This window comes from Mustelus asterias, chromosome 3 (assembly GCF_964213995.1).
Source record: "Mustelus asterias chromosome 3, sMusAst1.hap1.1, whole genome shotgun sequence".
NCBI lineage: Eukaryota > Metazoa > Chordata > Chondrichthyes > Carcharhiniformes > Triakidae > Mustelus > Mustelus asterias.
The window spans coordinates 62,134,214-62,160,933 of record NC_135803.1 but is presented as its reverse complement, the minus strand read 5'-3'; the positions used below and the strand labels follow the sequence as shown (position 1 = coordinate 62,160,933).

General features: G+C 45.4%; 1 protein-coding gene across 4 annotated transcripts; it reads right to left on the bottom strand.

The window, feature by feature from the left end:
- Positions 1–1,829: 1,829 nt before the first annotated feature.
- LOC144484135 (hepatic and glial cell adhesion molecule-like) lies at positions 1,830–26,568 on the bottom strand. Of its 4 annotated transcripts, none has more exons than XM_078202680.1 (6): positions 26,241–26,568; positions 21,659–21,771; positions 15,259–15,609; positions 14,450–14,707; positions 13,702–13,818; positions 1,830–3,323 (listed from the first exon to the last, which is right to left on the bottom strand). In XM_078202680.1, exons 2-6 carry the CDS (start codon positions 21,675–21,677, stop codon positions 3,280–3,282), a joined length of 789 nt encoding a protein of 262 aa, XP_078058806.1. In that variant the 5' UTR covers positions 21,678–21,771; positions 26,241–26,568; the 3' UTR covers positions 1,830–3,279. The 4 variants fall into 4 exon arrangements, with proteins under 4 accessions (XP_078058806.1, XP_078058821.1, XP_078058828.1 ...); XM_078202687.1 differs by lacking the exon at positions 26,241–26,568 and adding an exon at positions 24,531–24,664 and having other exon boundaries at positions 1,832–3,323; XM_078202695.1 differs by lacking the exon at positions 13,702–13,818.
- Between the last annotated feature and the right edge of the window lie 152 nt (positions 26,569–26,720).

The following is a 26,720-nucleotide window of genomic DNA, read 5'->3' as shown; positions in this document are numbered from 1 at the left end:
GCTACTGAATGCATGTTTAGCAGGTTTAAGAAAGTGGGTCAACTGGAGCATTGAGTTCCAGCATTGCACCATTGACATCAGATCAGAATGGCACACTGATTCATGCCATGATCTCCCTGCTCTTCATACCTTTGGGTACATTAACTGCACACACCAATATAGCGTGTAGTGCTGCATCTGTGCTCCCATGCCACGGATGTTATTTTGGAGCTTCATGGACGCTCAGGAGTACCCAGAAAAAGGGGAGTTAATGGGCCCAATTTCTCACACAGGAATCGTACATCTTTTGTTTTGTGACAGAAGGGAATGTTGTCTCTGAGAAGTCAAATCCCCACAAGGAAGTTGGGTCTTGTATAAAATATAATGCCCCTGAACAGCCGCAGGACATGTCCAAGTGCTTTACAACTAATGCAATACTGTGGAAGTAGAAATGGAATCACAGATTTTATGCAGATCAGAAAAGCACGCTGATCCACACTACCGAGATGGTTGCAAACAAAGAACAAAAACCAAAGCAAAGCACAGCACAGGAACAAGCCCTTTGGCCCTCCAAGCCCCCACCGATCATAATGCCTGCCTAAACTAAAACCGTATGCACTTACAGAGTCCGTATCCTTCCATTCCCATCCTATTCATCAATTCATCTAGTTGCCCCTTAAATGCCACAATCATACTTGCTCCCACCACCTCCCCAGGCAGCGCGTTCCAGACATTCATAACCCTTTGTGTAAAAACCTTGCCTCTCACAGTTCCTCTAAACTTTTCCCCTTGCCTATGTCCCCTAGTACTTGACTTTTCTGCCCTAGGAAAGACCATCTGACTGTCCACTCTGTCCATGCCACTCATAATCTTGTAAACCTCTAACAGGTCACCCCTCAACCTCTGTCGTTCCAGTGAGAACAAACCGAGTTTATCCAACCTCTCCTCACAGCTACTACCCTCCAGACCAGGCAACATCTTGGCAAACCTCTTTTGTACCCTCTCCAAAGTATCCACATCCTTCTAGTAGTGTGGCGACTAGAATTGTACACAATATTCTAAATGAAGCCGAACTAAGATTCTGTACAGCTGCAGCATGACATGCAAATTTTTATACTCAATGCCCCAACCGATGGAGGAAAGCACGCTGTACGCTTTCTGGACTACAAGGTTGATTAACAAGTCAAGTCCCTGTGTTATCTGGGCTGCCAAAAAAAAAAATTTGTTTAGCTTTTCTCAATATCATAGAATCATAGAATCCCTACAGTGCAGAAGGAGGCTATTCAGCCCATCGTGCCTGCACCGACCACAATCCCACCCATCCCTATTCCTGTAGACTCACGTTTTTACCTTGCTAGTCCCTTGACACTAAGGGGCAATTCACCATGGACAATCAATCTAACTCGCACATTTTTGGACTGTGGGAGGAAACCGGAGCACTCGGAGGAAACCCATGCAGACATGAGGAGAATGTGCAAACTCCACACAGACAGTGACCCAAGCTAGGAATTGAACCCAGGTCCCTGGCGCTGTGAGACAGCAGTGCCAACCACTGTGCCACCATATATAATAATGATCATATATATATAAAATAATCAATGTAATAATGAGTAAAGAATCTAGAAAATTAACACATTGATATTGCATAAATGTGCCCTTCTACTCACTCTAGCATTTCTGTTCTGTTTATTGTAATCTATCAATACAGCGCATGGTATCTGTTGGAGTTTAAAAGTTACAAAGGTACACTTTACTGTGAAGAATGCTCTTTTTATTCTCCACATGATTTCACTTTGTATTTCACTTAGACTCTTTTAGCTAAAGAAATTTCAGGCAAAGCCAAAGTTTTTATGAAGAAAGCAATCGTTTATTATGAATACACTAGAAAAAAGCATCAGAATTTAAACAACATTTAGGGTTTGTGCATGAATTAGAATTGTCATAACAACAATACAAGAACGCCTTCTAAATTACCTTTAAGGAAATTAAATGTCCTCCTAAACTCTCCCTATAACAACAGTTAGCCACTTGTTTGGCTCAAGCTCTTTGGAAAGATTGCAAGCAGTTGCGCAGAAATCCTTTGTAACGCCCAGTACAAGCATGTCATGTTCTGAACTTTTAGTCAAAACTTTTAAAAATTGGACACAAACAAGCTGTTAAAATGGCTGCCGCAAATCCTGTGTTTTTTAGCATTTGAACTACAGATAGTATTAAGTCTCCGGCGAACACCTAATTCAATATGGACACAGGTGAGGGTATCTCACTGCCAATCTGTGAAATTAACATATCTCTTTGTGTAGGGCCAACACTTAAAGACCATGCAGTTTCCAGACTGTCTTTCTACTGAGAGCCAATTGACTCATTGGTCACTATCATAATGTATCATAATGACTTCCCCCATCCAAACTAGATTGGTGGGCCTCAGAAGTGTTAACCCAGTAATCATGTGATCAAAACTAGTGTCAGGGACTGCACTTTTGTGACCCTAAAACAATCAGAACCATCAATCATCACCCAGTCTGAGAATCAGAGTCTGAAACAAGCTGTGAATCATCAAGCAGTAAAAGTGCTTAACCTGTTCCAGGCTCAAAGTTGATCTGAGAACCAACCTCCCAGATATTCAACTACAAGAGACCTCACAATCTCCTGTGAACCTAATTCTTTACAAGACCCTCAACTCAACTTTAAACCATTGAATCCATTCAAGAAACCACAGGCCTGCCAAGTGGGAGACTGGAAATCATAAGATTGAATTAATTGTAATCTGTAAAACACACTGGGGTGATTTTACCAAGAAATATTCTAAGTGCCAAACGAGCGTGAAAATGGGAGAAAGCGGGTGTGACGGACATCTCGGCTCTCTCGTGATCTTACTGGCCTGTCCCTCCCATCGGCCGGCAGGGCTAGAGGGTAAGATCGCTCCCATTATCTTTATATGTATCTAAGCTATGTATGTGTATGCATGTTGAAACTGACTGGGTGACGTTACATTAATCCGGGCTAAGTGTGTGGGAATAAATAACCTTCTTTACTTCTAACCTTACAAAAGCTTGTGTTGAATTATTTAATTGGAATACACATTCCAAGGGTAAGAAAAGACACACCTATTTCCATACCAAACATACTAATTACGGGAAGCAAGAGAACACATATATTCTGTCCATGGCACCTTGCAGTGTTGCTTTCCTTTGCAGCCATTATCTACTTCACAGGCAATCTGTTAGCCTGCATTGAGGCGTGAAGCTGTAAACTGGAGAGCATTCAGGAAGTTACCAGGTGAGCTGACTCTGAAAATTGAGGTCACAACAGTGGCGGTGGAGCTGTGTCTTTTTCCATTCTCAAATCTGTCAATTTTAAAAGTCCTTATTAACAGAACAAACACAAAGAACAAAGAACAAAGAACAAAGAACAATACAGCACAGGAACAGGCCCTTCGGCCCTCCAAGCCCGCGCCGCTCCCCGGTCCAGCATTGAATCCTGAATCCAGGATCCCCACCCAATTTTCCAGCCTATCTACATACCAATATCCTATCCACCGAGCTGTCCCTCACAGCTACGATGCTTTGTTCATTACAACCTATTAACTTACCCCCACCCCCCCATTCCAGACCATGTGATCTCCAGGGAGAGGCGAAAACCCAGAGTGAAAAACCCCAGGGCCAATATGGGGAAAAAAAAATCTGGGAAATTCCTCTCCGACCCCCTGAGGCGATCGAAACGAGTCCAGGAGATCACAATGGCCCCGATCGGAAAATGCTTCCCAACCCTAGTCATTTCCACTTCCACGAACACCATATGAATCCCCTGCCCCCGAGACAGGTTCCCAACTATCCGCAGTCTCACTCTGTACTGGCACCAGCAAGATGATCGTAGAATGAAGCCTTGAAACGAGAAACCAGGAACAATTAGCCCGCGCCGCTCCCTGGTCCAAACTAGATCACTCTTTTGTATCCCTCCATTCCCACTCCGTTCATATAGCTGTCTAGATAAGTCTTAAACGTTCCCAGTGTGTCCGCCTCCACCACCTTGCCCGGCAACACATTCCAGGCCCCCACGACCCTCTGTGTGAAATATGTCCTTCTGATATCTGTGTTAAACCTCCCCCCCTTCACCTTGAACCTATGACACCTCGTGAACGTCACCACCGACCCGGGGAAAAGCTTCCCACCGTTCACCCTATCTATGCCTTTCATAATTTTATACACCTCTATTAAGTCTCCCCTCATCCTCCGTCTTTCCAAGGAGAACAACCCCAGTTTCCCCAATCTCTCCTCATAACCAAGCCCCTCCATACCAGGCAACATCCTGGTAAACCTCCTCTGTACTCTCTCCAAAGCCTCCACGTCCTTCTGGTAGTGTGGCGACCAGAACTGGACGCAGTATTCCAAATGCGGCCGAACCAACGTTCTATACATCTGCAACATCAGACCCCAACTTTTATACTCTATGCCCCGTCCTATAAAGGCAAGCATGCCATATGCCTTCTTCACCACCTTCTCCACCTGTGACGTCACCTTCAAAGATCTGTGGACTTGCACACCCAGGTCCCTCTGCGTCTCTACACCCTTTATGGTTCTTCCATTTATCGTGTAGCTCCTCCCTACATTATTCCCACCAAAATGCATCACTTCGCATTTATCAGGATTGAACTCCATCTGCCATTTCCTTGCCCAAATTTCCAGCCTATCTATATCCTTCTGTAGCCTCTGACAATGTTCCTCACTATCTGCAAGTCCTGCCAGTTTTGTGTCGTCCGCAAACTTACTGATCACCCCAGTTACTCCTTCTTCCAGATCATTTATATAAATCACAAACAGCAGAGGTCCCAATACAGAGCCCTGCGGTACACCACTAGTCACAGGCCTCCAGCCGGAAAAAGACCCTTCCACTACCACCCTCTGTCTTCTATGACCAAGCCAGTTCTCCACCCATCTAGCCACCTCCCCCTTTATCCCATGGGATCCAACCTTTTTCACTAGCCTACCATGAGGGACTTTGTCAAACGCTTTACTAAAGTCCATATAGACAACATCCACGGCCCTTCCTTCGTCAACCATTTTGGTCACTTCTTCAAAAAACACCACCAGGTTCGTGAGGCATGACCTCCCTCTCACAAAACCATGTTGACTATCGTTAATGAGTTTATTCCTTTCTAAATGCGCATACATCCTATCTTTAAGAATCTTCTCCAACAACTTCCCCACCACGGACGTCAAGCTCACCGGCCTATAATTACCCGGGTTATCCTTCCTACCCTTCTTAAATAACGGGACCACATTGGCTATCCTCCAATCCTCTGGGACCTCACCTGTGTCCAGTGACGAGACAAAGATTTGCGTCAGAGGCCCAACTATTTCACCTCTCGTCTCCCTGAGCAGCCTTGGATAGATTCCATCAGGCCCTGGGGATTTGTCAGTCTTTATATTCTCTAACAAACCTAACACTTCCTCCTTTGTAATGGAGATTTTCTCCAACGGTTCAACACTCCCCTCCGAGACACTCCCAGTCAACACATCCCTCTCCTTAGTGAATACCGACGCAAAGTATTCATTTAGGATCTCCCCTACCTCTTTGGGCTCCAAGCATAAGTCCCCACTTTTGTCCCTGAGAGGTCCGATTTTTTCCCTTACAACCCTTTTGTTCCTAACGTATGAATAAAATGCCTTGGGATTCTCCTTAATCCTGTCTGCCAAGAACATTTCGTGACCCCTTTTTGCTCTTCTAATTCCCCGTTTGAGTATTTTCCTACTTTCATTATACTCTTCCAGAGCTCCCTCCGTTTTTAGCTGCTTGGACCTAACATACGCCTCTCTTTTCCTTTTGACCAGTCCCTCAATTTCCCTGGTTATCCACGGTTCTCTAATCCTACCCTTCCTATCCTTTTTTACAGGCACATGCTTGTCCTGTAGCCCTAACAACCATTCCTTAAAAGACTGCCACATACCAGATGTGGATTTACCCTCAAACAGCCTCTCCCAATCAAGAGCTGCCAATTTCTGCCTGATCCCAATAAAGTTAGCCTTCCCCCAATCCAACACCTTACCCTTGGGACACCACTCATCCTTTTCCATCACTATCCTAAAGCTAACAGAATTGTGGTCACTATTTGCCACATGTTCCCCGACCAAAACTTTGAAGACCTGACCGGGTTCATTCCCCAGCACCAGGTCCAGTATAGCCCCCTCTCTAGTTGGGCTGTCCACATATTGTTCCAACGAACCCTCCTGTACACATTTTACAAATGCCTCACCATCCAGAGTCCCTGCCCTCAGCGATTTCCAGTCTATACCAGGGAAATTGAAGTCTCCCACTACAACAACCCTATATTTCCTGCACCTATCCAGTATCTCCTGACATATCCATTCTTCCACTTCCCTTGGGCTGTTGGGGGGCCTGTAGTACACCCCCAACATAGTGACTGCGCCTTTCCTGTTTCTAAGCTCCACCCAGAGTGACTCGCTACACGACTCCTCCGAATTGTCCTCCCTCTGCACCGCTGTAATATTCTCTCCAACCAATACCGCTACTCCCCCACCTCTTTTGGCCCCTCCTCTGTCTCGCCTAAAACACTTGTACCCTGGAACTTTGTGAAGCTGTTCTTTTTCAACAATAGGTACCCACAAATAAAATCCCAATTAAAAAATAATAATTTCACAGGATGTTGGTGCCACTAGCTAGGCCAACAGGGGAAGGCAATGGCATAGTGGTATCGCCACTGGGCTAGGAATCCAGAAACCCATGGTAACGTTCCAGGGACCTGGGTTCAAATCCCACTATGGCAGATGTTGAAATTTGAACTCAAATCTGGAATCAAAAATCTAATGATGACCAGGAAACCATTGTAAATTGTCCTAAAAATACATGTGATTCACGTCTGTCCTTTAGAGCAGGAAATCTGCCGTCCTGATCTGGGCGACATGTGACTCCAAATCCAAGGCAATGTCGTTGACTCTTAAAATTTCCTAACAAGCACTCAGTTCAAAGGCAATTAGGGATGGGCAATAAATTCAGGTCCAGACAGTAACATCCACATCCCATGAATGAATAAATAATTATTTGCCTTCCCTAGTTACCCTTGAGAAGATGGTGGTGAGCTTCCGTTTTGAACTGCTACAGTCCATGTGGTGTATGTACACCCACAGTGCTGTTAGGAAGAGAGTTCCAGGATTTTTGACTCAGTGACAATGCAGGAATGGTGATGATATATTTCCAATTCAAAGTGGTGTATGTCTTGGAGGGGAATTTGTATCTGCTACGATTTATCCTTTGAGGTGGTGAAGTCGTTGGTTTAGAAGGTGTTGTCAAAAGAATCTTGGTGAGTTCCTGCAGTGCATCTTGTAGATGGTATGCATTGCTGCCACTGTGCATCAATGGTGGCAAGAGTGAATGTTTAAGGTGGTAGATGGGCTGCCAATCAAGCCAGCTGCTTTGTCCTGGATAGTGCCAAGCTTCTTGAGTGGTGTTGGAGCTGCACTCATCCAGGCAAGTGGAGAGTATTCCACCATGCTCCTGACTAGTGCCTTGCAGATGGTGAACAGGTCTGATCTGTTGATTGTGAGATTGCTTTGCTTTGAGTTTGTTTGGATTTAATCTCAGTTTGTTTGGGTTTAATCTCAGTTTGTTTGGATTTAATCTCAGTTTGTTTGGGTTTAATCTCAGTTGTTTGGGTTTAATCTCAGTTGGTTTGGAGTTCATCTCAGTTTGTTTGGGTTTAATCTCAGTTGTTTGGATTTAATCTCAGTTGTTTGGGTTTAATCTCAGTTTGGATTTAATATCAGTTGTTTGGATTTAATATCAGTTGTTTGGGTTTAATCTCAGTTGTTTGGGTTTAATCTCAGTTGTTTGGGTTTAATCTCAGTTTGGATTTAATCTCAGTTGTTTGGGTTTCATCTCAGTTTGTTTGGGTTTAATCTCAGTTGTTTGGATTTAATCTCAGTTGTTTGGATTTAATATCAGTTTGTTTGGGTTTAATCTCAGTTTGTTTGGGTTTAATCTCAGTTTGTTTGGGTTTAATCTCAGTTTGTTTGGATTTAATCTCAGTTTAGAGTCTCCCACCCTCCCCCCTCCTCTTACCTAAAAAAAAGGACTCGGAGTGAGAGCAGGTAAGCTTTTTTTTTCTCTCTTTCGTTTCTTATTAAGGGAAGTTAGCAGGGATGTCAGTACAGGCAGGGCAATGTTCCTCCTGTGGGATGTTTGAGGTGAGGGACACCAGTATTGTCCCAGCTGAGCACACCTGCAGGAAGTGCATCCAATTCCAGTTCCTTGAAGACCGTGTTAGGGATCTGGAGCTGGAGCTGGAGGAACTTCGGGAGGCAGAGGTGGTCACAGATAGAAGCTTCAGGGATGCAGTTACTCCGAAGAATGAAGATAGATGGGTGACGGTGAGAGGGGCTGGGGGGAAGCAGACAGTACAGGGATCCCCTATGGTCGTTCCCCTCGGCAACAAGTATACCGCTTTGGATACTGTTGAGGTGGACGACCTATCAGTGGTAAGCCGCGGTGACCGGATCTCCAGCACTGAGTCCGTCCCTGTGGCTCAGAAGGGAAGGGGGGAGAGCAGGAGAGCAATAGTTATTGGGGACTCGATAGTTAGAGGGACAGATAGGAGATTCTGTGACAACGAAAGAGACTCACGGATGGTATGTTGCCTCCCGGGTGCCAGGGTCCGTGACATCTCGGACCGTGTTTTCAGGATCCTTAAAGGGGAAGGGGAACAGTCACAAGTCATGGTACACATCAGTACCAACGACATAAGTAAGAGAAGGGACGGGGATTTAAAACAGGAATTTAGGGAGCTAGGGTTGAAGCTGAGAGCCAAGACAAACCATGTTGTCATTTCTGGTTTGTTGCCGGAGCCACGTGCTAGCGAGTTGAGGAACAGGGAGAGAGTGCAGATAAACACGTGGCTGCAGGGATGGTGTAGGAGGGAGGGTGTCAGTTTCATGGATAATTGGAGCACATTCTGGGGGAGGTGGGACCTGTACAAACAGGACGGTTTGCACCTGAACCAGAGGGGCACCAATATCCTGGGAGGGAAATTTGCTACGGCTCTTCGGGGGGATTTAAACTAATTTGTCAGGGGGATGGGAAAATGAGCTGTAGTCCAGAAGCCAGTGTTGAGTGTAGTGAGGTACTGAGGAGGGTATCAAGGTCACAGGAGTGTACCGTCAGACAGGAAGGTGGGTTGAATTGTGTCTACTTCAATGCAAGGAGCATCTGGAATAAGGTAGGTGAACTTGGAGCGTGGATAGGTACTTGGGACTACGATGTCGTGGCCATTACGGAGACATGGTTAGAACAGGGACAGGAATGGTTGTTGGCAGTTCTGGGGTATAGATGTTTCAGTAAGAGTAGGGAAGGTGGTAAAAGAGGTGGAGGAGTAGCATTGTTAATCAAGGATAGTTTAACGGCTGCTGAAAGGCAGTTCGAGGGGATCTGCCTACTGAGGTAATATGGGCTGAAGTTAGAAATAGGAAAGGAGCGGTCATGTTGTTGGAGGTTTTCTATAGGCCCCCAAATAGAGATGTGGAGGAAGAAATTGCAAAGCAGATTATGGATAGGTGTGGAGGTCACAGGATACTTGTCATGGGTGACTTTAACTTTCCAAATATTGATTGGAACCTTTATAGGTCGAATAGTTCGGATGGGGCAGTTTTTGTACAGTGTGTGCAGGAGGGTTTCCTGACACAGTATGTGGATAGGCCGACAAGAGATGGGGGCCACGTTGGACTTGGTACTGGGTAATGAACCGGGCCAAGTGTTAGATTTGTGTGTGGGAGAGCACTTTGGAGATAGTGACCACAATTCGGTGTCTTTCATTATTGCAATGGAGACGGATAGGGCCTTATGGCAAGGCAAGGTTTATAATTGGGGGAGGGGTAATTATGATGCGATTAGGCAAGAATTAGGGAGCATAAGATGGGAACAGAAACTGTCAGGGAAAGGCACAAATGAAAAGTGGAGCTTGTTCAAGGAACAAATACTGCGTGTCCTTGATAGGAATGTCCCTATCAGGCAGGGAGGAAATGGTCGAGTGAGGGAACCATGGTTCACAAAAGAGGTTGAATGTCTTGTCAAGAGGAAAAAGGAAGCGTATGTAAGGATGAGAAAACAAGGTTCAGTTAGGTTGCTTGAGGGTTACAAGGTAGCAAGGAATGAACTACAAAAAGGGCTTAGGAGAGCTAGGAGGGGGCATGAGAAGTCCTTGGCGGGTCGGACCAAGGAAAACCCCAAGGCTTTCTACTCTTATGTGAGAAATAAAAGAATGACCAGGGTGAGGTTAGGGCCGGTCAAGGATAGTAGTGGGAACTTGTGCATGGAGTCAGAAGAGATAGGAGAGGCGATGAATGAATACTTTTCTTCAGTGTTCACCAAGGAGAGGGACCGTGTTTTTGAGGATGAGAGTGGGACACAGGCTGATAGGTTGGAGGAGATAGATGTTCTGAGGGAAGGTGTATTAGCAATTTTGAAATAACTGAGGGTCGATAAGTCCCCTGGGCCAGATGGGATATATCCTAGGATTCTTTGGGAGGCAAGGGATGAGATTGCAGAGCCTTTGGCTTTGATCTTTGGGTCCTCACTGTCCACGGGGATGATGCCAGAGGACTGGAGAGTGGTGAATGTTGTTCCTCTGTTCAAGAAAGGAAATAGGAATGACCCTGGTAATTATAGGCTGGTTAGTCTTAATTCGGTGGTCGTTAAGTTAGTGGAAAAGGTCCTGAGGGATAGGATTTATGACTATTTGGAAAAATGCAGCTTAATCCGGGATAGCCAACACGGATTCATGAAGGGTAAGTCTTGCCTCACAAATTTGATTGAATTCTTTGAGGAGGTAACTAAGTGTGTCGATGAAGGTAGAGCAGTGGATGTCGTATACATGGATTTTAGTAAGGCGTTTGATAAGGTTCCCCATGGTAGGCTCATGAAGAAAGTAAAGAGGTGTGGGATAGAGGGAAATTTGGCCGATTGAATAAATAACTGGCTATCTCATAGAAGACAGAGGGTGGTGGTGGATGGAAAATGTTCAGACTGGAGACCAGTTACCAGCGGTGTACCACAGGGATCAGTGCTGGGTCCTCTGCTATTTGCGATTTTTATCAATGACTTGGAGGAGGGGGCTGAAGGGTGGGTCAGTAAATTTGCTGATGACACCAAGATTGGTGGAGTCGTGGATGAGGTGGAGGGCTGTTGTAGGCTGCAAGGAGACATTGATAGGATGCAGAGCTGGGCCGAAAAATGGCAGATGGAGTTTAACACTGATAAGTGCGAGGTGATTCATTTTGGTAAGACGGCACGGTAGCACAGTGGTTAGCACTGCTGCTTCACAGCTCCAGGGACCTGGGTTCGATTCCTGGCTTGGGTCACTGTCTGTGCGGAGTTTGCACATTCTCCTCGTGTCTGCGTGGGTTTCCTCCGGGTGCTCCGGTTTCCTCCCATAGTCCAAAGATGTGCGGGTTAGGTTGATTGGCCGTGCTAAAATTGCCCCTTAGTGTCCTGAGATGCGTAGGTTAGAGGGATTAGTGGGTGGATATGGGGTTAGGGCCTGGGTGGGATTATGGTCGGTGCAGACTCGATGGGCCAAATGGCCTCTTTCTGCACTGTAGGGATTCTATGATTCTATGATTCTATGACAAATTTGAATGCGGATTACAGGGTTAATGGCAGGGTTCTGAGGAATGTGGAGGAACAGAGAGATCTTGGGGTTCATATCCACAGATCTCTGAAGGTTGCCACTCAAGTGGATAGAGCCATGAAGAAGGCCAATAGTATGTTAGCGTTTATTAACAGGGGGTTGGTGTTTAAGAGCCGTGGGTTTATGCTGCAACTGTACAGGACCTTGGTGAGACCACATTTGGAATATTGTGTGCAGTTCTGGTCACCTCACTATAAGAAGGATGTGGAAGCATTGGAGAGAGTGCAGAGGAGATTTTCCAGGATGCTGCCTGGTTTGGAGGGTAGGTCTTATGAGGAAAGGTTGAGGGAGCTAGGGCTTTTTTCTTTGGAGCGGAGGAGGATAAGGGGTGACTTAATAGACGTTTATAAGATGATGAGGGGGATAGATAGAGTGAACGTTCAGAGACTATTTCTTCGGGTGGATGTAGCTGTTACTAGGGGGCATAACTATAAGGTTCATGCTGGGAGATATAGGAGGGATGTCCGAGGTAGGTTCTTTACTCAGAGAGTGGTTGGGGTGTGGAATGGACTGCCTGCTGTGATAGTGCAGTCGGACACTTTAGGAACTTTCAAGCGATTATTGGATAGGCACATGGAGCACACCAGAATGATAGTGAGTGGGATAGCTTGATCTTGGTTTCGGACAAAGCTCGGCACAACATCGAGGGCCGAAGGGCCTGTACTGTGCTGTACTGTTCTATGTTCTATGAGTATTACTTGCCACTTAGGTTGACTGGCACCTAAGGAGCCCTATATTGTAACTTCACCATGTTGCCAGGTGCCTGGTGCAGCCCCAGACATGTCCCCCTGCACTCTTCATTGAACCAGCAGTGATCACCTGGCTTGATGGTGATGGTACATTGGGGGATCAGCAGATGGTGGTTGTTTATAATGCTGCTGCTGATGGATCACATGGATGCTCAGTTTTGTGTTGCTAGATGTGTTGAAAATCTATCCCATTTAGCACGGTGATAGCGCCACACATTACGATGGAGGATATCCTCAGTGTGACGACAGGACTGTGTCTCCACAAGGGGTTCACTTCTACTATTACTGTTATGGGCAGAAGCATCTGTGACAATTCCCATAGGATGATAATGAATTTGTACAAAGTACAAATATGGCCACATCTTTGGAACTGTGTACGTAAGCCAGCACGGCAAGAAATAAGCAAATATTGGATGCATGGTGGGAAAGGGAAACAATAATCATAGAATCCCTGTAGTACAGGAGGAGGCCATTCAGCCCATCAAGCCAGCCACTATCCCTGTAACCACCCATATTTACCCTGCTAGTCCCCTGACACTAAGGGGCAATTTAGCATGGTCAATCCACCTAATTTTGCACATCTTTGGACTGTGGGAGGAAACCGGAGCACCCAGAGGAAACCCACACAGACATAGCGAGAATGCGCAAACTCCACACAGTCACCTGAGGCCAGAATTGAACCCGGTTCCCTGGTGTTGTGAGGCAGCAGTGCTAACCACTGTGCCACCGTGTCACCCTCAGTGATAGCTAACTTAAGGCACCTGAACTATGATGAGTGGTTGGAGTATCTGTGATTGTTTACTCTGGAGAACAGAAAGCTTAGAGAAGATAGTTTTCAAAGTTTGTCAAAACATTCATGAATTGAATCCTAATATGAAAGAGATTGCTCCAAACTTGAGAGTCAGAAAATTGGTTCGGTGGATACATTGACAGCGACGACATTTAGGAGGGAAATCAAGAAACAATTATTTTCACACAGAGTTGTAGAAATATAGAATTCTCTCTCCCAAAGGCTGTGGATACTCGAACAGTTGAAGCTTTCATAACAAAGATCAATATTTTTTTACTAGGTAAGGGTAGCAAGGAATATAGAGTTATGGTACAAATCCACCTTGATCCTAATGGGAAACAGGCTGGAGGGGTTGAATGGTCTACTATGATCTTAGATTTAACTGCTGCTTTTTTGCCTGTAAATCTTTCAATATATGGAATGAATAATAATTATTTTATCATTTCTGCTGAACCTTTATAGTTTTGTCTGAAAATAACAGTCATACTTACAGCTTCCTTTATCACCAGCAGTTGATTGTATTTTGCTGCAGCTATATATGATCATAATTAAGGTTAACAGCAATCCTGATGCAGCAACATTGTGAATCAGCCAGGACAGTTTCTGATCTGAAACAGGGCAGCGGAATTGAAGTTTGTCATGCAGTGAAATGTTGTAATGGCTATTACAGAAACCTGTGATGAGGCAGGTTATTAATTTACATGACCATGTGTGCATATATAAATAGATATAGGCAAAAAATATCAGCGGAGAAAACATTTTAAAGGCAGTTTCCAGGAAGAGCAAGATAAATCAGGAGTGGGAGATTTAACCTGCAACTTCAGTCCTGTGCATTTTAAAACACGGACAACAGCTAATTTTCCACTTCATTGCCCATGGGTCATCTGAGATTTGGAGCATTATGGTGATATTCTGATTTCAAGGCTGGGCTGCTCTTAACCTGATTAGTCACTTTATAAGGTCATCGCTGTGCAAGTGACCTAAGTATATACATTCTTAGCTCAGTCAGAGACCAATTGTTAATAGATGTTTCTGCGAATATTTGCTTCTTGTAAACCTTTAGCTCAAGAGGTCACAATATTGAGCACAGTCAAAGCAACATGGCATATTTCACAAATGTTAAACATATACAAGATGCAACACTTTAATACTTGCACAATGGAATCCCTTTGTGGAGGCAGGACACGAAAGCACTGGAATAGTCAAATACCGCAGTATGCACATTTTACAATTACTCACTTTTACACTCCTTTATGGTCCATGGATCGCTGGTTGCATTGCTGACTGGATTCTCTGCTATACACTTGTACCAGTATTGTTCTTCTTCATTTGCATGGTCTATCACTAATTCTGGCCCATCATATGTTCCATTGATGGCTCCAGATAAAGATAATTTTTCCCAGTGAATCGTGACATTTATTCCATTGGAGACTTCACAGCTCAGGCTGGCATTAGCAGCTGAACAAGTTACTGTCGTCAGAGGTTTGGAAACAGGCTCTGAAATATCAGGAGATGAATAATGAGCCTTGATAGTATTTCTTGAATGTCACTATTTTACATTTAGTAAGAAATTAATAAGTGGTTGCATTTCAGAAAAGTGCACAAATCTGAAATGTATATAACTGGATCACCCAAACAACACAAGTCCTGGCATTAATGTATTATCAGTACAATCTTTATCCAAACTAATCATCCAGTTCATTCTATAAAGTTCCTTCAGTTTAAATGGGTTAACAAAAAAGTCGGAAATACACAACAGGCCCTAACCTAGGAGAATATCCAGATTAACCCAGACATTCTGTTTTCAGAAGCTGATGAACTTTCTGTGTCAATAACAGGTCTGTGATAATGAGAAGGGCAGCCACAAAGTGAGATTTCTGCCTTCCTCTCTCTCCACTGCATTCCTCATCTCAGCTGGAATCCTGAGTGGAGGTCTGCAGCCTCCTCATCGAGTGAACACTATTATTTTGTCTTAGTAATTGTCTCAGACTCACATTGGGATTGAAAACCATAGTTTTATTTTAAATTTATAAATTAAATTGACTTACCAAACACTTGCAAATCAAATAATTGTTCCCTTGCTGCTGTCATTGATTTGTCAAAGCAATTAATTTCTATCTGGTATAAATTAGTGTCAGTAATCTGTACGTTGAGCAGCTTCACAGAATCATTCACGCTCCTCTGCAGTCTGTTTTCATACAGTGGCCGTTTGTCAAATGTGTTGAATCCCCATGAAGCAAGTTTAGTATGAATTGGTGATTTGATGAAAAATGCTGCTTCATACAGAGCTGTACATTGGTTATGTACAGGAAACAGAACCTGTTCTCCCACAATGGCATTAGTGGTGGTATCGGGTACAGCTGTGATCTCCGTCTCACACAGCGTCAGCAAATGGAATACTGGAATGGAAATGAGGTATAATACAGTATTACACAGTGTTTGCAGAACAGAAACAGGACATTTGGTTCAACAAGTCTATGTTAGTGTTTATGCTCCTCTCACCCTTCTTCATCAAATTCTATCAATATAACTTGTTATATCTTTCTCCCTCATGCATTTATCAACCTCCCCTTTAATTCAACTATACTATTCACCTCAAATACTTCTTTTGGTAGTGAATTTCACATTCTCAGTACTCTATGGTTAATAAAGTTTTATCTGAATCTCCCTTTTGATTTATGAGTAACTAATGTATTTATGACCCCTGGTCTCACCTGCAGGTGAAACATTGGCCCAGATTCTCCAGTTGGTGGGAAATTGTCATTGTCTGCAACACTCACTCTTATCCAACGGTACTGTTCATTATCAGCCAGGGCTTCCATTCCTGGCTGCAGCAGCAATGGGTGAGTGCAACAACTCCCGCAGAAGATACGCAAACGAGATGGATGAAGAGAGGACACAACTACTTTCTATAACATTGGCTGCTGTATTCAGGTCAGAAGTTTTTCAGTGAATGAGTGGGTAGGTGGGTGGATAGGTGAGTGAGTTATATAGTGAGTGAGTAGGTGAGTGTGTAAGTGAGTGTTTAAGTGATTGGGAGATTGTATGGGTGAGTGAGTGAACGAGGAAGTAGTTCAAGTGAATGGGTGAGTGGGTGGGTGAGTGAGTTATAGAGTAAGTAGATGAGTGAGTGAGTAAGGGAGTGACCAAGTGTGAGAGTGAATGAGTGACTGAGTTATAGAATGAATGAATTGGTGGTGAATGAGTGAGTGAATGAGTAATTGAGTGGGCGAGTACGTGACTAAGTAGGTTGATGGGTGTTTGAGTGGGTGGGTGAGTGAATAAGTGGGTGGATGAGTGAATAGGTAGGTGGGTGAGTGAGTGGGTGGGTGAGTGAATAGGTGAGTGGGTGAGTGAATAGGTGTGGGTGAGTGGGTGAGTGAATAAGTGGATGGTGAGTGAGTAGGTGGGTGGGTGAGTGAATAAGTGAGTGGGTGAGTGAATAGGTGTGGGTGAGTGGGTGAGTGAATAGGTGTGGGTGAGTGGGTGAGTGAATAGGTGTGGGTGAGTGGGTGAGTGAATAAGTGGATGGTGAGTGAGTAGGTGGGTGGGTGAGTGAATAGGTGGGTAGGTGAGTGAGTGGATGAGTATATGGTTGAGAGAGTAAGTGAGTGGGTGGATGAGTGAGTGAGTGGATAAGTGAATGGGTGCATGAGTGAGTCACTAAGTGAGTGGGTGGGTGAGTAAGTAAATGGGTGAGTGCATGTGAGGGTGAGTGAGTAAATGATTGAGTGAATGAGTGACTAAGTGAGTGAGTGAGTGAGTGAGGAACTGAATGAGTCAGTGAGTAGGTGAGTGAGTGGATGGGTGAGAAAACAGGTGACTGCAGTGTGTCAGTGCGTCAATAAGTGGATTGGTGAGAAAGTGGGTGAGTGAGTGAGTGGGCGGAATTTTACCACCTCATCACGCCCATTTTGCGGTGAGAAAATCTGTAAAATGGTGTAAAATCAGGCGTGATGCATCTATCAGGAATGGCGCCCATTTTCACACCCATTCCCATTTTACCACCAAAAAAAATGGGAACGATCAGGAACCCGCCCAAAAGGGGCAAAACGTCAATTTGGATTTTTTTGCGTTCATCACAATGTAATTAGTGAGCTTCACTCCCAATTGTCCCAGCTCACCTGCCTGAAAGATCTCGGTCGCTGCAACTGGAATCGGTCAGGAAAACACCTCAAGTATAAAAGTTAATTTCAGGTGCTGAAGCAGTGAGGGTGAGTGAAGAGGTAAGTATCTGCTTTTAAACTGCTCCGTGATGCTTGGCGGGGCAGGGGGGTTGTTTCATGGCGGCCATGTTGCATTTTTGGTCGGGGGGCCTGCGAGTGTGTGGGGGGATTGGGGGCTGTTTGTTCACAGGTTCCAACTTCAGACTCTCAGCACGGACCCGGCTCACAGCGCTGACCTCGGGTCTTAGCGCTGACTCTGGGTCCTAGTGTTGGCAGCAGCAATCAATGTTGCTGGTGGGGGATGGGCTGGAAACTCTCTGAAGTGGCAGTGCTGCAGCCTCAGGACTTGTCAAGCAGCACTGTCTGTGGTCACTACTGCATGGGCTCTGGGTGTGTGTTTGTGAGTGAGGGCGGGGGAATAAGCGGGGGCTGTGTTGCCATTCTGGGGGGCTTTGGGGGGTGAATGTGGAGAGTGTGTGTTTCTGGGGGGGCTGTGGAGTGAATGTGGAGAGTGTGTTGCTGGGGGGTTGTGGGGGAGGTATGGGGAGTGTGTGTTGCTGGGAGTCTGTGGGGGAGGTATGGGGAGTGTGTGTTGCTGGGAGTCTGTGGGGGAGGTATGGGGAGTATGTGTTGCTGGGAGTCTGTGGGGGAGGTATGGGGAGTGTATGTTGCTGGGCTGGGGACGAGCAGGTTTCTTCAACCTCTCCATCTGTTTCTCCCCTTCCCCAATCACCCCCCACCTCTTCAAATTGACAAAATGGTTTTTGCGATGCAATCCATCGATCTTACTGTTCTTTTGGTTGCTGCTGGGGCTGAGGAGGAGGATTTGGAGGAAGAATTGCGGGAAGAGGAGGCCCAGGCCTTACCATTTGGAGGAGTAGAGGGAGATGACCACCAGAGGCAGGAGGTGACCGCCATTCGCCCCGGGGGTGGGGGTGGGTGTAGGAGGAGGGAGCAGAGTCCCCGGCAGTTCCATACGTGAGTGTCCTTTGAGCAACTGTCAGACATCGTGTGCTGCTGACAGCTCCAGCTCCGAAAGGAGACAGTGCGATACCTGTGCCATTTGTTACAGAGCTGTGAAAGTGATGGCCACCTTAAACCTTTACACCACTGGCTCCTTCCAGACCACCAGTGGAGACCTTTGCAGCATTTCCCAATTATTCGTCCACAAGTGTCTGACGGTGGTCACGGATGTTCTGTATGCCCGGGCTGGCCAGTACATTAAATTTGGCTCGGACAAGGCCCAGCAGGAAGACTGGCCTGCAAGATTCACGGCCATCATGGGGATACCAAATGTGCAGGGAGCTATAGACTGCACCCATGTTGCCCTCAAGGCCCTGATGAAAAATCCAGGAAGACTCAAGAACAAAAAGAGCTTCCATTCAAGCAATGTGCAGTTGATGTGTGATCATCTGCTGTACATCATGCACATCTGCACCAGACACGCCGGCAGCGTGCATGACAGTTTTATATTGAGGAGTTCAAATGTCCTGGAGATCTTTAAGCAGGTGCCCAGGGTGCAAGGGTGGCTCATGGGGAACATGGGATACCTGCTTCGGACTTGGCTGATGATGTCTGTGCGGAGGCCTGAGACTGAGGTGGAGAAACCGATATAATGAGCCTATACAACCCGGCACAGCAGCGAGGATGTGGAGGATGAGCAGCTGGGCATCGCTGGGGAGGAGGCCGGCCAGCAGGAGGAGGAAGAGGAGGAGAAGGAGAAGAGCAAAAGGAGGAGGAGGAGGAAGACGATGACAACCAACACCACCCATGGCTGGAGGGCTGGCGGCAACAAAGGTCAGGCATGCCAGGGCAGTGAGGGAGGCCCTGATCACCATGCCCTTTAGTCACAAGGGGCCTGTGTTGCCGCACCTGGGTCCAACCACCCCTTCTCCGACCTCCCCCCCAACCCTCTGCCCCCCGGGTCACTCCATGGGATGCCGGTGCTTCTGCAGTGAGCTCCAGAAGCTCTGGCGTCACCTAGCCCTGCCAGTCCTGCAGGACCAATTGCATTCTTGCCATGCTGGCCGAGTCCTCAGCGATGGCCCTCTGAGTCGAGGCCCACTTGTCAATGGCTGCAGCAAGTGCCTTCTGAGACTGGGCCATGCTCTGCAGCCCCTCAGCCATGACCCTCTGTGAGTGGGCCATGTTCTCAAGGGCTGCACCCATAGCCTGCTCTGTCTCAGTGCTGTCCCACTGGGTCTCTTGCAGGCTCTCGAGCCTCTCAGACATGAGCCGCAGAATCTAGAGTAGCCTGTTGGGGTCCTCAGCTGTGGCCTGCTGTTATTTGGCCGTGGCCTGTTGTGACTCGGCCACCGCTTGGAGCCTGCAGCTCATGGTGAGGATTTCCTGCCCCAGGCTTTCCACTGCAGATGCCACCCTTGCAGTGTTGGCCTGGGAACCACGCAAGACAGGCAATAGCTGGCCCACTTGAAAGCTTTGGGACTCCTCCCAACAGCCTTCCAGTCAGTCCATTGTTGCTGTCAGCCCCTCCTGCATAGCCTGGCTCTGTTGCTGCATCTCCAGCAGCTGAGGGAGAAGTGACCACAGAGGTCTAGCATGTAGCCTGGGGCCAACTGAGTCCCAGAGGCATCAGACATTCCCTCCTCCACCATATGTACATCAGCAGATGTGTCGTGCGCACTGGAGATTGACCCAGATGCCTCGACATTAACTTGACCAACCGATGTGAGAGTCTCTGGGATGGTGAACTGCGAAATGGAAGCTGATGCAAAACTGGTGCCGGCCTCGGAGGTCCCTTCATCCGCTTCCTCCGAGGAGTCTTCCAAGCAGTCAAGGGCAGAATAGGTGGGAGCAGCAGTGCGGGCGGCAATGCCAGCTGGCCCAGGTGTGTCGGGTCCCTTCCTGCAACACAGGACACAAGGTTTAGTGCAAGGGAGGGAGAGGAATCTGGGCTGCATGCAACTTACTTCAGATATCTCCAACGAGTGGAAGATTGGCAGATGCTCATTTCTATCCTCCAGCCCGACCATGCTGTTGCTTATGGTGTGGATCCCCTTTTCTCCCGCAAGTTCCAGTGCCCGCTCCTCAAAGTGAGTGAGGACCAGATCTCAGGCACACCACTCCTGTCTTCGCCCTCTCCCAGTGATTATGGGCATTCTTTGCCTGTGGGGGCAGAAGGAGCCATGTAAAATCTGATGGCACGAGTCCTGGAGGGTATCAGAGATGGTCCTCCGAGGGCAAGTGTTGGGATATTTTTGTGGGGTGAGGAGGGAGGTGCTTGGTGGTCAGGGGCTGGAAGCATGTAGGGTGCTGTGGGTGGAGGGAGCTGCGGGTCATTTAGGGGGAAGATACAAGATGAGGTTAAACACTCACCTTTGCTGCCCGGATTAGGGCATTCAGTTTCTTGCGGCACTGCTTTCAGGTCCTCCTGGCCAGTGCCCTGGCACTAACGCATGCTGCCACCGCCTCCCAGGTGTCCATCCCTTCCCCTGGTACGGCGTTCCGCTGGGAGAAGAGGGTATCCCGCCTTGCCTCCACAGCCCCCGGCAACCTGGCGAGATCTCCATGCGAAAATATGGGGGCTGTGTTCCTGGAGACCATTTTGTCCTGCACCGCCTGCCTGTCTGTCCATCCTTGGGGTTTTATGGAGTTGTCCCTTGTTAGGGCAGATCAGCTGCAGGCACTTTGGGTGGGTCACACGCCTGTTCGAGCATTCCAGTGAGTTTAATGCATTTTGCCTTGTAACCATGGAGGGGAAGCCAAGTCAGCAGTTGCAGGTATGCTGATGAAATGGTGGGGGCTTTGTGCCTCTATGATGACTGGGGGCAGGGGAGAGAGAGGGTCATGTCATTCAGCAATCGGGGCAGGGGGGAGTGATGAGGGGGCCATGTGCAAGGGGATTTGGGGGGGTAAGGGGGTCAGTAATGTTGGTGGGAAGTCACCGATATCTGTTGGGGGGAGGATGAGGCTGTATCTGGCCCGGGGGTGCTGTCAGGAGAGCCACTTTTTCTGTGCTTTTTCTGCACATGCGCAGTTTGTGACTCCGATCTGAGCTGCTGGCTGTCTGGTGAGTTAAGCCATGCCCACTGCCTCTAGTGGCAAGAAATGGTCCAGCCCATATTTTCAATGATTGCGTGCATAAGATTGGGAGTGAAAACTCGCCCAATCTGGTGAAGAGTAGTGATCCCAGCATTGATTTTAATGGATCCTTCACGTAACTTAGTTGACCCATACTGAAAAATAAACATGTCCACATTAAATTGGAAAGCATTCATATTTCTAAATGATAATTGGATTAATAATTCATAAAGTATTTTACCTGAAAGCAGAGTCAGCATTTTTACAATGAGGAGGCCCAAGTTCTTTATATTTTTGCTGTGTACTGTTTGTTTTTACTTTTTGTTGCAGGGGTTGACCTTAAAAGAACATCATCTGGAGAAGAATAAAATAGATTTGTTGGGTGTCCATTCATGCAAATATATCTTTCTCCCAGTTGGATTATATTGAGGTATTTTGTTTCTAAAAATGAACACAGGTCACAGGTCATAGTACGCGAGACCACCAAGACCGAGAGGAGTAGCAGACCTGATCATTTGAGAAATAGCGGTCATTTTCTTCCAATCTTGGGTTAAAAATATAATGTATAGAACAGAACCAGAAATTGGGAAGACAATGTATGAGCTCTACAATTTTGAGGAATAATATGTAATATTATACAGAGTATAAAGAGCAGATAAAATGACAAAGAAAAAGGTTTGAGGTAAAACAGTATTGTCTATCATATTTTATCTTGTACAGTACATTTGGTGTGAAAAAGGGGCTATGAGACTCTCTTTCTCTCTTTCTAATGGTGACTAACCCCAAGAAGAAATATACCGTAATGCTTAAGGATTGATATGACTACTTACTTTTTTAAAAATAGGGGTGCAAAACTACAATTTCCAATGTCAATTTTGCAAAGGCATTTGCAACAGCAAAGCATTTAGCCACATGAGAAAATAAACTTTCTTCATCTGTTTCATGCCATTAATATGAGATCCCCTACTGACATATCAGGAGATGCATTTGCTTAGTGAGAAGCCTGTGGTTGGGACCGCAGCGAATCTGCAGCTATTAGACAAATGATTGCATGCAGTGACAACATTTCTGTTAATTTTGTGGTAGGTTCCGATTTTTGCTCACCTTGTCATGGGCTACATTCAAAATAATTCACAGATCATTTCAAATGTGAAGCATGGCATTATATATTTTCTCAGCCTAGCTTTCCACATAATACAAGTACAAATATTTTCAAATCAATGTATTTAAAGTACATAATACGAATAATAAACTTTTCTCATTCAACCTTTAATTTTGGGTGTGCAGCAGTAAATACCAGAAAAGTTAATTTGCATTTCTAATTAAGTTTTACCTCCTGGTAAATGTGATGCATAATGACTGTGAAGATATGTGTATTGGATTTTATTGCAAAAGAGATGGAGTATAAAAGTAAGGAAGTCTTGTTACAACTGCTCAGTGTATCAGAAAAGCAGAGGTAGGTTTAAGTGATTCATGGTTGCATTGTTCAATATTAAAACTAAGTTATAGTTTTAAGTGGATTTAATTTCATGTCTTGTGTTGGAAGGGGTAAAATCCTAGTTAGATTAATGTTAAACAAAGGTGCTTGCACTTATGGGGGTTTGATTTCAATTCAAACTATGTTTCCATTGTGCTGAGAGAGTTTACGATTGGAAAAGTAAACATGAGCTTGGGGAAAGAATGTGACGTTGCTTGGCAACCAGGGACCTTTTAGGGAGAAGACCTTTTGAGTATGAGTGTTTAACTGGATCCAGGCATTCGGAGCTAGGAAGCTAGAGAGAGAACAACTCTCAACTCTGCTAGAAGCGGGAAACCTATACAATGGAGTAATGGGCATCAAAGCAAGCTCCAGAAAAGCTAAAGGACAGTTAGTTCTAGAAACTAGAAATTTCCAGGAAGTTTGAAGTTAAAGGGTTAAGGTTACTTAAAAGAGGAACTGCCATTGGAACAAGGTATTGGTCACTGAATCGAAAAACAGAGCTGCAAGTGCAGACCTGGATGAAATTGGTTAGAGAAAAGCCAGAGATCAGAAGCAATTATAAGTTTGGTGTCCTTCTTTCCAGCCTGTGGAAACAATGGTATTCTGCTGAAATCTTATGTAGAGGTTTGGATGCTGTGGCAATTCAAGACAAAGAAACACTGAAAGGAGAGTTGGAAAAACTGGAGGTGGACTCTTGCTAAAACCATGGAGAGGAAGTCCTTTTGAAAGGATAGTTGGAAAACCCTGGAGGTGAATCCTAATGAAAACAGATGAGGGAAAGCATTGTTTAAAAGGAGGTTTTAAAGTGTGTCTTTTGGGGAGTGGAATGTGGAAACACTCATGTGGAGTCAGAGTCCAATGAGATAAAAGCAAAATTCTGCTGATGCCAGAAATCTGAAATAACAGAAAATGCAGGATAAACTTATCAGGAGTTGGAGCATCTTTAGAGAGAAACACAGTTAACATTTCTGATCGAGGTGATCCTTCTACAGAAGGAACTCCAGTGAGATAAGTTGGCTCACAGTATACAAACCATCTGGGAGGATTTGAGGAGAAACCCGCAATAGATTGGTTATTTAAGAAAGGCGTTAACATCTTTAGCCGATCTTTAACTTACTGTTTAACCTACAATATTCCAAATATTATGCGTGGGGGAGAAGGCGAAGCGAAGCAAACTGCCTCTTCCTTTCACCCGATTTAAAAACATACTCATGTTCTTTAGGATCACGGCTTTTAAATGAAATGATCGGTTTTGATAAATAGCCGGACAATAAAGTGGAGTCAGAGAGAAAACAACCATTGCTCTTTTTGACATTGAACAAGTTGTTATTTAGCGAAGTTTAACAACGTCACACATAAGTGAACATTAACAAGGACAATGGGAGATTCTGAAATATTTCCAATTAGAATATATCAGGCAAAGATTTGTGGACGAAATGGGATATTGCACCGTCGAAATCTTCGCTCGCTGCAGCAAATCGTCCCATTAAAGAATGCAAATTACAAATGGAACCCCAACGGTGAATATTGACTTAATTCCCGATAAAAGGGTCCGTTTTAATGAGGTGGTGTGAGAAATTGTCCTTCATCGCGATTTACAATTCACAAAAATACATTTCAAATGTTATTCTACTTGTTAAGGAGGCGGGCGGGATGTCATACACCATGTTTTGCCGATTTCCCTTTTGAAAATAAACGGAGAGAATGCAATCCAGTTGGGAGAGGCTTGAAGCAGAAGGAGACCATTCGGCGCATCCGCTTTACACTGGGAATATCAAAGGGCTGGGATTTGAACCGGGGCGCATCTCGCACAACCTGTGCTGGAAGAGTTCAAAGCGAGAAGCATGCACCAAGGAGCTAAACAGGTCCAGAGCTGAAGGCTTACTTTCACATAGTAATAATTCCATGGTTCTTTTTAATTTTAATTAATATTACAGGACAGTTTAATTTTCAGTTCACATTTTAAAACAGCTTGCATTTAACTAGCGCCTTTAATGTGGAGCTTCGCATAAAATTTATGTGAGATTGATACGTATAACCATCCCATTTACTTTTCAGCAACAATCCACAGAACGGTGCCGGCAGCAATCCCCTAACTGCATTCCTAATCATTACCGCCACTTCACCTTTCATCCAGGGGCAGTCTAATTGTCTCCATAGCAGAAGCTTTCCCGCTAACTCTGTTCTGTCCTTGGGCTCCAGGGACCACTTACCCGGAGATACACTGTCTAAATTCCCCTTCTCATAATAAACCCCGGGGCAGCAAATAAAGCCCGGACTGAAGAGCAGCTGCAATCACAGTGTGAATCCCGGCCGCCTATATTCATCCCAGAGAAACTACAGATTCTCCCCGACACTTCAGAATATATCAATTCCTTAAACAAGATGGGGTTCAATGTCTTATCTTGTCAGTTTGGATCTTCTCTTGCTGGACACAGTACTTGTTTGGTCTCTTGATGGGGCCATTGGATTCAATTGGAATTTGAATGTGGTTTTTGGAACACAGTAAGAAGTCTCACAACACCAGGTTAAAAGTCCAACAGGTTTATTTGGTTGCACAAGCCACTAGCTTTCGGAGCGCTGCTCCTTCATCAGGTAAGTGGGAGTGTGATTCACTCCCACTTACCTGATGAAGGAGCAGCGCTCCGAAAGCTAGTGGCTTGTGCTACCAAATAAACCTGTTGGGACTTTTAACCTGGTGTTGTGAGACTTCTTACTGTGTTTACCCCAGTCCAACACCGGCATCTCCACATCACGTTTTGGAGCAAGGACTGGATTTGGGATTCCACTCTGAGCATTGGCTTTGTAACTTTAAGAATGGATTAGAAAAAATAAATAAAAGACAGAGCATGCTGACTCAGTAGGTCAGGCAACACTGGTGGAGAGAGAAACAGAGTTAAAGTCACGGTTTTTATTTCAGATCTCCAGCATTCATTGTATTTTTTTCTCACAGTTCAATTATTTAATGTAAATAAAAGCAAAATACTGTGGATGTTGGAATCTGAAACAAAAAAATAGAATTTGCTGGAAAATCTCAGCAGGTCTGACACCATCTGTAGAGAGAGAATAGAGCCAACGTTTCGAGTCTGGACATTTAACTATTCATCTCGATTTGAAGATATTCCCACTTCACCACCCACACTCCACACCCAGCTAACTTTACAATGCTGATAATAATATTCAAGAGTAATTCACCTCAGTGAAATATATCGAGACGAAAATATCTTTAAAACACCAGATAGACTGGTTTGAAAGAACTATAAAATATTATTATCCCAGGTCAAAAACGTTGTTTGAAAATGTTCACATTCCAAACAGTAAAATAATTTCAGAAAATCTTTACCGGGAAATCGGCGAATGCATTTCACTTCAATCCGAAGGAGAACCGGATGTTTCCAAAATGTTTTAATGGTGTTCCCGCTCTTCGGAAACCCCTTGACTTTGTGGTAAATTCTGGGTCAAATATTGTCACCAGCTCTTTTTTATTACTGTCTCCACTCTGAAAGCAAAGAGCGCAGTTTCTGTTCAGGGAGTTGATGATGAGCCCGCTCTGCTCTCTCGTTCTCACTTGACCATTTGTCCAGCCCGAGTCTCACAGTCTCTCTCTGAGACTCACCCACTCAGTCACTCACTCCTCCCCGACTCGCAGCTTCTTTCTCCCAAGCTCAGTCTCTTTGCAATGTCCTGGACCCAGGACACAAACACCAGCAGCTCTGGGCTGAGTGACATGTGACCAATTCTGTCCCACATTCTCTGTCTTTCAAGTGATTCCGAGCTGTGGACATTGGGGAACTCGGATATAACAGAAAGGGACATGTTGTGA

What these genes read in the sequence shown, in the direction of transcription:
- LOC144484135 (XM_078202680.1), bottom strand. An exon ending in ATTTGATTTGCAAGTGTTTG is followed by an intron (nt 14,708 to 15,258) that starts GTAAGTCAATTT and finishes CTGATATTTCAG; the next exon opens with AGCCTGTTTCCAAACCTCTG. An exon ending in GACCATAAAGGAGTGTAAAA is followed by an intron (nt 13,819 to 14,449) that starts GTGAGTAATTGT and finishes GCCCTGTTTCAG; the next exon opens with ATCAGAAACTGTCCTGGCTG.